Here is a 13255-nt window from a genome sequence, read left to right as displayed (position 1 = left end):
AGGAGGTTCCTGTCTACAGGACTGGGATACAGAAGTTTTGCAGGAATATCTCTTACCATGGACCACTTGAGGGATTTAATACTAGGGTAACTTAGTATGGAACTGATGCCATTTTAACTTGGTACTGCTTTATACCAACGTTTGCTATTTCATATTGTGTTAAGTCTCAGGACAAAACAATGATGAATACCCTACAACACATAAACAAATCCTCTTATTTTTCATTCTCTACCAACAATGGCTATTCCGTGTTGTAGCAACCATACTGATTCTTAAAGGTATGTATCAAATTAATCCAGGATAATTTTCCATGCCAACCAAAGACCCCAGAGTACTTTCAATTAACATTGTTGTTAATATCGTTCTCTTTCTATTTCCCTCAAAGACCTAAAAGAAATTCTGCAACTGGTTTCATAATGTTTCAGAAAAACAAGAAAATATTTCAGAATTGATAAACCAAAAGAGAATATAAAGTCTGAACAAAACTCTGGCAAAATATTAATAATTTACATGGCCCCACAGGTAGTCCACAGCTATGTGCATCCTAAAAGGTCAACTCTCACTGTGACTATGGTGACAATGTGTACTAGTTTCTTCATTCTGGTTTTCCTTCATTCTGTTTTTCTTTTTTAACCTCCACATTCTGCAGTTCTTCCATGAAATTTCCTATTACCCTGGCTTTATTTACTCAATAAAAAGAACAGTCAGTAATGCCGCTGCCTCAAATAAAATAAATTCCTGCTTGATTCACCAAAGCACTTCTTCGGACAAATATTACAACTTCATTCATTCATTACAGCCCTGTTTACTAGCTTTTAACCTTGTATTTTAATTCTGTATTGCTTTTAATTTGCTGGACACTTCTAATGTATGTGTTGTGCTGCTTCTGTTGCTTTGCTAGCTGCCTTGAGTTCGCAGAAAAAAGGCAGGGTATAAATATTTTAAATAAATTTTAAATAAATACATTAGCAGCAGCACAAGTTACATATACCTATTATAGTGTTCTGGGTGTAGTGTGAGGTTCCTGTGAACAGTTCTATTCTATGGGGATTGGTTGGCCTCAGGCAGCATACCTGATGGGAACAAGGGTCTATGACAAAAGGATGTTCATGTTCCTTAAGGACTGTGGATGTTTTCCCCAAGGGCTGTAGTAGTTAATCAGATCCATCATAACCACAGAACCAAAAGAGAAGGCAAGCCTTCATTTACCTGAAAAAACTAAGAACAGCTTAGAGTTGGAAACAGAGACAGAAATCAACAGACCTTCCTGTGGATTAGCTTGGGGATACAGGAGAGCCAGTTTGGTGTAGTGGTTAAGTGCACAGACTCTAGTCTGGGAGAACCGGGTTTGATTCCCCACTCCTCCACTTGCACCTGCTGATGTGACCTTGGGTCAATCACAAGCTCTGGCACAGCTGTCCTTGAAAAAGAGCAGTTTGTGTCAGAGTTCTCTCAGCCCCACCCACCTCACAGGGTGTCTGTTGTTGGGAGGGGAAGGGAAAGGAGTTTGTAAGCCGCTCTGAGACTCCAAGTGAAGGGCGGGGTATAAATCCAATCTCTTCTCTTCTTCTTCTCTTTCTGCAAGGATGTGATATGCTGGAGTGACTACCTCTGTTCTCCTTACATATATAAAATTAAAGCAAATATTATTAAAATGCCAAAAGTCTCCAATGCTCTATCCCAGAAAGGAAACCAATCTAGGTAAGCACTGGCCCTGAAACTTCTATTTGGAAAAGTGAGGAGCATGTAATGATTGTCGAACATGCATAAACATACACATTCTATTTACTGGCTGTTTGCTCAATAATATGCTGATTATGAAACTAAAAGGACAGAATCAACCACTCTGAAGATGCTCATGGATTTCAGTATGGTTGTTTAGGGCAGAACCCCTCTTTCAGCATGACCTTTTGTCTTTAAAAAACCTCTGAAATGCTACTGAGGTTTGTCCAGTCTTCTGTTGGTCCATGCAATAAACAGGAACAACAGTCCCTACACTGTGGCATGTCCCAGGCTCTGCAGATCACAGCAAACAACAAAGCCTGCATTAGTTTACTGATCACTTTTCCTCCATGTGAGGAAGATGAAGTACAACTGGCAATGAATTTTAAAAGCCCCAGAGATGGACAGTGCTTAATAACATGTAACCACTTAAGGCTTCAAAGGTTCTCCCTCCTGCTGTTTATTCTCTGGTGGTAAAAAAGGATAGTTCTAGCTTGACCTTGAAGAATAAAATTCAACATTGCAGGAAGGCACCATAGATACAGCATGTTGTTTACTACCCTTAAGGAAACAGAGAGAAAAGTGACCCTGTAGAACAAACACTGCCCTACTGAAGACACATAGAGAATAAAAGAAAGATGCCATCAAGCACTACTCCTAGTTCCTGAAAGACCACAGAACTACTAAAAATGTTTTAAAACCACGCAGCACAATGCCACAGCTTCTATTGCCATATCTGAAATTAGACGTTTATTTGGCAGATAGTATCTCATGCAAGTGCAAGTTGCGACAGAACAACATTTGGAATTCAAAATGCTGGGATAAGCAGCAGCAGCTATGGTATCAGCAGGACCACTGGAGAAAGCAGTAATTTGTAAAATGCCACTGATGCCAGCTCACTATTCTGCCACCTGCAAATCTTTCCAGTGTGATAAGGCAGAAGTGGTTTACTTCATTGTATAACATTACTATGTATACAAACAGGAAGTTTTGAAACCTTGGGAAATCAATTTCTCCTCCCACCAAGATTTTAGTAACAGTATTTAGCATTGCTCTGACCTGGATGGCCCAGGCTAGCCTGATCTCATCGTATCTCAGAAGCTAAGCAGTGCTGGTCCTGGTTAGTAGTACTTGGATGGGAGACCCCCAAGGAAGTGCAGAGCCATTACACTGAGGCAGGCAATGACAAACTATCTTGCCTTGAAAACCCTACAGGGTCACCATAAGTTGGCTGTGACTTGATGCCATTTTACACAGGAAAACACACATACATTTAGCATTGCCAAACGAAGAGTCACTGTCATAAGCCCCTCCAACCATCCCAGCAACTCTCAGACTCCTCAAGGGAAGAGGAGCCAAGGCCATCGGCAAAGGAGGACCAGGAAGGGCTTAATATGGCAGAGGCACCAGCAGACGATGTACCAGAGGCCACACTGTCAGAACCTGAAATTGAGACATTACTGCTGACAACTGAGAGAGCTCCCATGCTACCACTGCACAGGTCTTGAACCCAGGTCCATAGCCTCCCGAGACCCATCCTCACTTTGCAGGAATGGTGGTGACAGAAAGCCTGAGCCAAAGCAGCCCAAATGATGTAAAGTGCCAGGCTGGCTGTGCACAAACCCATCCCAGAGCAATGCAGTGAGAGCAATACTTCTTTACAGGATCCAGGCCAAAGCACAATGCAGCCACAGGAACTCAACACCTGCCAGCAGTGCAGGTGAACCTTATTACCTCCCAGGATATTTAGGTCGAGGCCTGGGAAGGCTCCCTTGCTGGATAAACTGCTCCACTAGGTGCAAACCTGTGTTCCAGCTCCAGTCAATGCTCTCAAGTCTTGCTCTCTAGGCCTGAGGGCACAACTCCAGAGGAGTCCCCACAGAGCACAGAACAGTCACCAAGATTCATTCTGTCTTTTTAGAAATGGAAGAAACCATTTGAAAGGCGAGTTCATATAACTTGCCTGGTGGCCTCACAACCACAGCTGGCAGACAGTGCTTTCCATAAACAGCATGAATGAACAGGGATCCACTGAAGATCAATGTGCCCATGAAGAGGAAGTGCTGGGAGTAAATACAAAATCACACTTCCATGGGGCATGCTCAAAAGGCTACTTCTCATTAATAAAAGAAAATCATAAAGAAAGATACCGTGAGACAGTGATTCCCTGAGCAACAGTATAATGTATGTTTGTTAATCTACTTCATTTATGCCCTGTCTTTCTCCCCAATGGGGACTCAAAGCAACTTACACGGTTCTCCCATCCTCCATCTTATCCTCACAACAACCTAATAAGGTAGGTTAGGCTGACTGCATGTGACTGGCCCAAGGTCACCCAGTAAGCACCCATAGAAGAGTGGGGATTCAAATCTGGGTTTCCCAGATATTAGTCTGACATTCAAACCACTATGTAAGCAAAGTAAAGAAGCAGACAGACCTGGACTATGAATACTTTATCCTAGTCTGGATAACAGCATTTCGAGATACAGACCAAATAAGAAAACGTACAAATTCCTGTTGAAGTATCTTACATTAAAACAGTTGATTACAGTTTTGGCACACTTCTGATTAAATAGAGTTCTGCTTGGAGAAGCAGAGAATTTAGGGCACAACCAACACAAAGCATGTCATGAAATTTGACATTCCAGAGAAAAATATATGGAAATTAGTAAATAAATGTTTTGTCCAAATACAAGCAAAAATTTACAGGATGCCAAGAGAGATTCAGAGAAGCATTTATACATTGCTTTCAGAAGGTTCATAGCCTCTTGCCTTTCACCTAAATATACACAATGGCAAAGGTGGGGTGGTAGGTAGTAGTTGTCAAATGAACAGATAGTGCATGACATTTTTTTCTACAAGAGGTTTATGTGAAGCAGGCCCAGTACCATATGGTTACTTACCAATGTATTTCAAAGGTACCATGGCTTATTTACATTTATCTGCCACAGAAGGAATGGAGAGCATGGAGACTGGATCATGTAATAATGGGGGGAGGGTTTTAACCACTGAAGCCCATTTGATTTTCAAGTATTCTCTTCTGACATTTTTCCCCAAGAGTAAAATTTTCTGTAAGTTCTGTACACAAAAGTAGTCATTTCCTAATAAGCTCTTTAAAATAGACACAAAGTATAGTTGCAAAACCAAACTGTTTCAGGACTGTGAATGAAGTAATCCATTAAGGGTGAGATCAGGACTGTGAATGAACTCAACCATTCAGAGCAAAATTACAGGTACCGCAAACCTACAGCATCAGCTATGAAACCATGTGTCCTAACAACTTGGCTATCCTATTATAGCTCAGCTCAGAAAAATAATGCTAGAGTCTGTCAGAACTTAAGACATCAGTTGCATTTTGATTATATTTCTTTGTAATACTTATTCCTTTATTATTGTTGCTTATTACTTATGCTATAGGCCACAGTTACATCAAGCAATCACAAACAGTAGCTCAGCTGACATCTGTTCAAGCTCCGTATATTAAACTGCTTCCCTATGAATTAAATTTACATCTATGAATCTACCAAAGCCTATGCATAAGACCAGAAATTATTATTTCCAAATACCTTGCTTGTCTTCAAAAGATAGATCTAGGATTAGTCCATGATCAAGCGCTAATATGAGACAAGGGAGGCGAAGCAGGCACTGCAATTAATCCTCTAAACACAGGTACAATAACGATCAGCACAAGCTGACTGGGGAGCACAACATAATGAACACCCACCTCCTCACCGGTATACCCCTTGGATTGCTTTGCCCACCTCCAGCCCCCAATGCCCCCCGTACCTGAACAAGTCTTTTCTCACTGCAAATCCCCTAATGAAGGGTAATCCCAAGGAGCAAGGAAGGTCAGGCTGCAAATCAGTTACAGCCACTTTAATATTTGGACATGTCAAGATTTGTGTATGGGTTTGATATTGAAAGTGCCTGTAAACCTGTCCATTACTGCTGATTCTTGAGGAGACTGTATGTGGTACTCCATTACAACAAACAGCCCCTCCCATACACCTCTTTAACTATGGAAGCCCCATTGTTTTCCTAGTCTCATCAAAGAAAGATTTAGTTCTCACTTGGCAGGTAATGAGGCAGCAAGGAGAAAGAAGGTTGTTAAAATGAGGCTACTACAACGAGGTTTTTGCTTTCCTCTGTTTCAGAAATTAATATAAGTAAATATTTTAACCTTGTTAGCAACTTGTCAGTAGAAACCCAACACATTCCAGGCCCTTTTATTACAACGAAATTCTTGCTATCAAAGCTATGAGATCCAATTCCATATTCAAACTGTAATTCCTACTCTGGGTGATAATGATTATTTAAATAAATAATGCACCAAAGCAATGTCATTCCGATAACATACATATACCATGAACATAGGATAGAAAGTAATAAATATTCTGCAATGTTTCAGAACTCTGGGTAAAGAGGTTAGTAGTGATTATTTAACCATGTTACTAAGATTTGTCAATGACCATTCTTAAAATGTAGAGGTCACCCCCCCCCCCATCTACTCAACAGCACAATGAAGAATTCCACCAACACCCCGCAGAAAACCGCACAATTTCAGTCTCTTTGTCCCTCAGGTCTAAAACATGACTAGCAAGACAGCCTCTCTCCATAATCTTACTTCCCAGAGAGAAAATGTAGGGGAGAAGATGGTCCTTAAGACACTCCAATTCCAAGCCACATAGGGATTTAAAAGTCAAAAACCACACCTTGAACTGGACTCAGGAGCAGATCAGAAGCCAGTGTAATTGCTACAGAATTGGGGGTCACATGATCCCAGTAACTGGCCCCAATCGGCAGTCTAACCACAGCATTCTGTGCTAGCTGCAGCATCCAAACACTCTTCAAGGGTAGCCCCACATAGAGTACATTGCAATAGTCCAGTTTAGAAGAAAAATAAGGCATGGATCACTGTGGCTAGCTCAGACAGCATCAGGAATGGCAGCAGCCGAAAGTGGATGAAAGCACTTCAAACCACAGCAGCCACCTGCTTTTCTAAGGTGACTTCTGTGTCAAGCAGCACTTCCTCTGCTCCCAGTTTTCTAAGGGACCTGTGTGCTCTGTGTATTAGAAAGACATTTGATCAACTTCTAGTTGCCAGTTCTAGAATTCTTCAAAGTTCCTGATGATGTTTGACCACATTAATTTGCCTGATGATCAGAGGGAAAAGCAGCTCTAGCCAAAAATGGAGAGGAAAAATGTTGTCAGGAATCTATAGAGGAACTAAAAAGGAAAGATAACGACCCTCCCCAACATATGTGACTAACATATGTCAGTAATACCACATTTTGAATGCTGCATTAGATTAGTAGTGGTTCTATGACTCCCAAATAACCTTACTATCAATCTACTAGAACATGGAAAATGTAAACACAGTGGGATGGAGGGGGGGGGGGACACAGCTACATATCAGGAATCTTCCTAGTAACAAAGTATGTTAGCTTGGCTATCAGCATCATAAGTAGAGCAAATATCACGACTTTTGAAAATATAGAACTAGTACAACCAGAAGTTAATTATCTGCAACCCATACGAGTAACTACATATGCAAAAAACAAGTTCTATCTTCTAGCCAAAATCCCACAGCTTATCTCAAAGATGATGTGTAAGGTAGAATGTGTAATGTGGTAAAGCCTATAGATTTGGAAGTGTTTAATTTGCACCCTACTAAAGGTCAGAAATAAACCTAAAATAGTGTTCCCAGTATGGATGAGCAGGGCAGGACAACAATTAATGTTAATGGGGAGTAGCACACAACTGAATAGGGTGCCTCACACAAGTAACTGATTCCTTTTAAAAACTCTGAGCCAGAGACCATAACTGCTAGAGACTGTAACTGCCCGCCAGGTGGAAAGTGTGGAGTATGATTTGCATAAGAGCAATTTGCATAAGAGAAATTTGCATAAGATTTCTGTCCTCAAAAAGACTGGGAGGTGGGAGGAAGAGCTCTTTTCTTAGTTATTCCCTGCCAGTTGGCCTAGCTGACCAGAGAATCAAGACTACAGGAACTCACTTGTACAAAAACCAATGCAAAAACATGGGAAACAAAATGTGGTAACTTTATCCCACCTCTCTGAAATAAAATCATAGGAAGATGTTTTGGACTAGGAAATGAAGATGGCATTAATTGCTTCCATTTCACCTTTGCTCAGTAGCTGCTTACTTTCTTGTTTCATTTTTCCTTTTTTATGACCCTAAAGAGTGTTTAAAAAGGTAAAGGTTCCCTTGCTCGAAAGCCAGTCGAATCCGACTCTAGGGTTGCGGTGCTCATCTCCGTTTCAAAACCGAAGAGCCAGCGCTGTCCGAAGACGTTTCTGTGGTCATGTGGCCGGCATGACTAAACACCAAGGCGCCCGGAACGCTGTTACCTTCCCACCAAAGTGGTCCCTATTTATCTACTTGCAATTTCTTGCTTTCGAACTGCTAGGTTGGCAGGAGCTGGAACTAGAGACAGGAGCTCACCCTGTCTTGCGGCACCCGGGTCTTGAACCGCTGAACTACTGACCTTCCACAGCCTGCAGTTCAGCGTCTTAACCACTTGAGCCACCGCAGCTCCTAGAGTGGTTATTATGCCCCAAATCAAAGTTTTACTTTATCCATGCTATTTAGGGAACAAGGAATGTGGCCATAAAATCTTTGCTCTCTTAATCTGAAGAAGAGTCCTCAAAGAGACAAGAAGACAGTATAACTTCCAGGAGGACTAAAATGGCACATCTCTACAAATGTCTGAGTTGCAAACTGTAAATTTTTCGTTGCTACTGGACCACAAGACTAGAGAGGCAAACTCCTCATTAAGGTCCTCATTGCTTGGAACCTGGGCCTGCTGATAAAGTTCACATCCCCTTGGTAGGACAAAGGCACATGTTCCAAGTTGCAAAGTTCAATGCAGTATCAACAATATTTACAGTTTGGAAAACCAAACACCTAATCTAATCATCAGATACCACATCAAACCATAAATTGTACCGCCCTCACTTTAGAACCCAAACCATGGTTTCAAGTCCTAAACATAAAATAGTTAAACCAAGGTTTAGGCTTGTTTCTGCTTTAATTTTCTGCCTTCTCAACAATAAAGTTCATTAGTTCATTCCTGTTACTATGGTGCAAAAAGTCTTTGGAGGAAGAGCAACAGGCAAAACTATGGCTTACAATTCAGAAATTATGCCAAAGCATAGTTATGAACAAATCATATTTACAAATCTCCTCCGAATCACTTCTTGTTTACTAGCTAACTGCAACCTATGCTATGAGGATTCAAACACAGATAAATCAGTAGCTTACTATGAAATGTTTCCTAGACTTGTAAGCATCATCCTTTGGACAGTGTCAAAATAAAGGCAGAGCACAGATTTGCTGCAGGATGAATTTCAGCAATTACAGCTCAAGAACATGGACATGCTGCTTTGAGGGTGTTGACTACCACCTTTGTGCTTGGGCCTTTTTCTGGCTTTTAATAGAGTCATGGGAGAATACCTATTTGGAACAGTTAATACTTTCTTAAGGAATGGAGAAATTCCAGCTGATTTGAATGAGGCAACCTGGGGCAAATATCTCCATCTTGGAAAAAGTGTTCAAGTGGATGGTTGTGGTATAGCTATGGGCTTTCTTGTATGATACCAATTTTCTGGATCATTTCAATATGGCTTCAACCCTAGTTTTGGCACAGTTTTGGCCAACAAACCTTGCCAGGAAAAAGACAGGGATTTAAGATGTTTCAGATGAAGGTGCTGAAAGAGGTTGTTTAGATGTTTGGAGAGCAATGTTACCAGTACATGGATCACACCCAGTCATTTCTCCTTTTCATCTTGGGCAGTGAATTTCCTGCATCAGTAATAGTTCTGAGGAGAACCAGTAAAATAAAACTCAATCCAGACATGACTGGGGCACTGTTGATAGTTAAGCAAATGGAGGATTACAGAGACAACCTGTTCTGGCCAGGCAGTATTCCCCCTAAAGGAGCAAGTTGAGGTAGCTTCAGATCTAGGTCTACACATGCAGACTTAATCCTCACTATGTCCTTTAGATAAGTAGCTATTAGGAAGAAGACCTTCTCTACAGTAGTAATGGAGGATTACAGAGACGACCTGTTCTGGCCAGGCAGTATTTCCCCTAAAGGAGCAAGTTGAGGTAGCTTCAGATCTAGGCCTATACATGCAGACTTAATCTTCACTATGTCCTTTAGATAAGTACCTATTAGGAAGAAGACCTTCTCTACAGTAGTAATCTAATTCTGGAACTTCCTCCCTACAAACATTTACCTGGCACCCGCTACAGATAAAATTAAAATAATTAAACAAAATCACCAAAAGCAACTATCCATATCAAACATCCAGTCTTAGAAGAAAAATTACTATTTCATTTTCTCATAGATGACTCTCTAATGTATATGGGTGGGCGATAAAGAGGATTTGTTGATGAAAAGGAAGGTGTTAGCAATTTTGCTACCTTCCTCTACCCTACTGTAGCCTCACAACTGATGTGGTTATTATTCCAAACAGGTTCCACAACCCCAGAAACAAAATTTTCCAAAGCAGAATGCAGGAAATATCCATAATCCTTACATCTGTAGAATCCAACCCAAAGTGCCTTCAACTTGAAGATGGGAGGTGGTGAGAAGACAGAAAAATAATGATGTTACTTGTGTAAAATGCAGTTTTCTTCTAAAGCCATGCTAATTAGCTTGAGGACCCAACTGAAAAATATAGACTGAAAGGCACTTATAACCAAGATTTTTCTATGTCCTTTGTGTTTATATGAAGTTATATCAAGGTAAACAGTTTAAAATCTTCCCCCTATTTTAACCATAGCAGGATGGATAAGCATCAGTAATTTAGTAATTTCCTTAATGTTAAACCTGGATTGTGTGTGTGTCATTCATGCGCACACAGAGAGAGAGAGAGTTCAGGTTCTTTCCCTTTTTTAAAACAATGTAGTTAAAAATAAATCTAAATATATACGTATTAAATCTGCCTTTATAATCCCCAGTCTGTCATGGAAGGCTGCTGTGAGACATTGAGCCAGTCATGCAGTCTCAGTCTAACCTACCTCATAGAGCTGTTGGGAGGATAAAACAGAGGAAGGAAGAATGATGTAAGTCACTCAGGATCCCCATGCAGGAGAAAAGTAGGGTGTAAATGAAGTAAATAAATAAATAAAACCCAATCCACACCCTATATTAAATACATTGCTTAAAAGACATTGTTTGTGTAAAGAACTGTGAGAGAAAGCACTCATTTGAAGGTCAAGTATATAAATATGGAACAACAGGTCATATAGGTCCAGGAGCTGTCACTGTACACATCAACTGGAGAATCATCCACATATATATACCTGGGTGATCTTGTTCTTCCTATTTTATGCTATTTATAATTGCTTAACCTGAACAAACTCTGTGTGCTGGGATCAAGGGTGAGAGGAATGCTTCTTAGAGATTTTACATTATTAGCTTGGCCTGAAGGGAACACAACTCAGTAGTAAAGCACACATTTGCACATTCAATCTCTGACACAGGTATTGAGAAAGACCTCCTCCTACCTAACACCCTGGTGAGCCACTGTCAGCTATAACAGATAGTGGTGAACTAGATGGACTAATGATCTCAGTATAAAATAGATTCATATGTTCATCTCTGATGTCTGCAATTACTTCTTAAATTATGAATATTTCCTCTGTAAATAAATAACTTCTGTTTATGAAAATACTCTCCTCCTCACAATAACTAGTTATGAGTCCTTGTTCAGACAACATTGTGGACCTTTCATTTCCTCTGAACAAAGACCCCATGGGCTGCAATAATCAAAAGTTTTACTTTGAGGGGGGTGCAACTTAGCCAAGAAGAGAATGTTAATGCACTTTAGGAGAAAAAAGCAGAAGTGAGCCAGAAAACAAAGATACTGGAAAGTAGTGTACTCTCCCAAGCTATCCTGTGGGCATCTCTATTACTTACCCTGCTAGCACCCTCTAAAATTTACTGGATGTTTTTACTGGCTTGTCCATCTTCAAAGAAAAGCTTAAATGTAACAAATGATTTCCCATTATTCCAGAAAAACTAATGAACAGGCTTTGTTTGATTATTGCAGCTTTCAAAAGAATATGTTTTATGAAAGGTGACAACACGGGATAGCATTTCTGCAGTTCTTGAAAACCTATTCATCTTTTTTCACTTCTAAAATGGAACCAGTATAATCCTGCTTTGTAAAATATATGTCTCTGCAACATACAGGCAAGAAAAAAAGTGTAAGCCCCCCAACAACATGAATCTTCATATAGCGGAAAATTGAATAATCATTAAAGAGACAAAAGAAGCAATGGGGAATATTATTTATGCTTATCCACAATTTGTTTGCTAGAACTGCTGTAGCTACTTAATGTGTGGAGACAAAAAAGAACAAACTAATCTCAAAGCCCCAGGGCTGCACTAAGCCCCAGGTTGCAAACCTCAGCTTGAACAAACAGTAACATTAGAATATCCCTTCCTCCCACATAAAATCTTCTGCTACAGATCATTACCCGGTCTTTCATCCGCCAACTTTGAGCCAGTGACTTGGAACCCTCAATTTTCTCACAGTGCCTCTTCTTCATGAAAGCCAAGGGCAGATTCCAGTCAGTCATGTCCGACTCATCTTCTTCCCCAAGCCCCAGGAGGGGTGACTGTAGCATCTCAGACTCCATCAGAGGAGACAGAACCAAGGTAGTGAGTGATCACAAATCTCCACTCTAACGCAACGTTCAGAGAACAGTTTTGAAAGCAAAGGAATCTGGCAGTTCCTGTTCCAGATGAAGTGTTATGGGAAAAAGCCCTGTTCAGAGTTTATTATGAAAGTGTTACTGTTCCAGAAGTGTGCCACTGCTTCCTGCTCAGCAGCTGGAGGACTCCTGTTCAAAATGGGTAAAGTCAGGGACTACCGTAATCCCTATACAAGGAATAACTAGTAGTGTGTGGCAGGAAATTTATTATCACTCTCTAGATGAAGCTGTCAACTGCTGGTGTGTGTGTGTGGATCTTTTTTTCTGTCTTTTCATAAGTACAGAGAGAAACGTGAATTGTACCTCAATTTGAGGAAAGCACGTGGTTCCAAACAGTAGTCTTTATTGGAACAGGCCCTAGTCCACAACAAAACTATTAGTTATTTTAGTGGAAAGAATACCAGGAACAATTTATTCGGAACCAAATTTAAGCAGAAAGGCCTAGGAGTGTCTCTAAAATATAGCTTGTACTTCAAAATTCAGTAAAGTCAATCACAGCCAATTAACTGATAGAGAGCTTTAAGCAACTGTGACATCAGGGCAGGCTGGTACTCTTGTTTAGAATAAACTTTGTGCCACACAGACTGTGGGCAATGCAAGAGGTACTGAAAAGGGAGAACGTCCCTATTCAAAGGGGAAGTCTGAGCACGAATCCCTTTTCAATCAACAGCACAGGCACATACCAGATTCTAATGGAAGGTGCTGTTCAGACTGTCTCAGACTGTGTTTATGGAGGGAAAGTTAGCACAAATATAGGGAGTTTTAACTGGGCAAGCAATTCCTG

The 13255-nt window shown here is 40.6% G+C and overlaps 1 protein-coding gene across 1 annotated transcript in view; it reads right to left on the bottom strand.

The window, feature by feature from the left end:
• LOC107123311 (regulatory-associated protein of mTOR-like) overlaps nt 1-12487 on the bottom strand; it is a gene marked incomplete at its 3' end in the record, with an annotated part of 81634 nt that extends 69147 nt beyond the window's left edge. Inside the window, exon 1 of the mRNA XM_015426546.1 lies at nt 12235-12487. Coding sequence (XP_015282032.1) covers nt 12235-12396 — 162 coding nt within the window. The remainder of the gene's footprint in view (nt 1-12234) is intronic.
• Nucleotides 12488-13255: the final 768 nt, after the last annotated feature.

The sequence above is a fragment of the Gekko japonicus genome, unplaced genomic scaffold (assembly GCF_001447785.1).
Source record: "Gekko japonicus isolate JY-2015 unplaced genomic scaffold, Gekko_japonicus_V1.1 scaffold1415, whole genome shotgun sequence".
Classification (NCBI taxonomy): domain Eukaryota; kingdom Metazoa; phylum Chordata; class Lepidosauria; order Squamata; family Gekkonidae; genus Gekko; species Gekko japonicus.
This window is presented reverse-complemented; position numbering and strand designations above follow the sequence as displayed.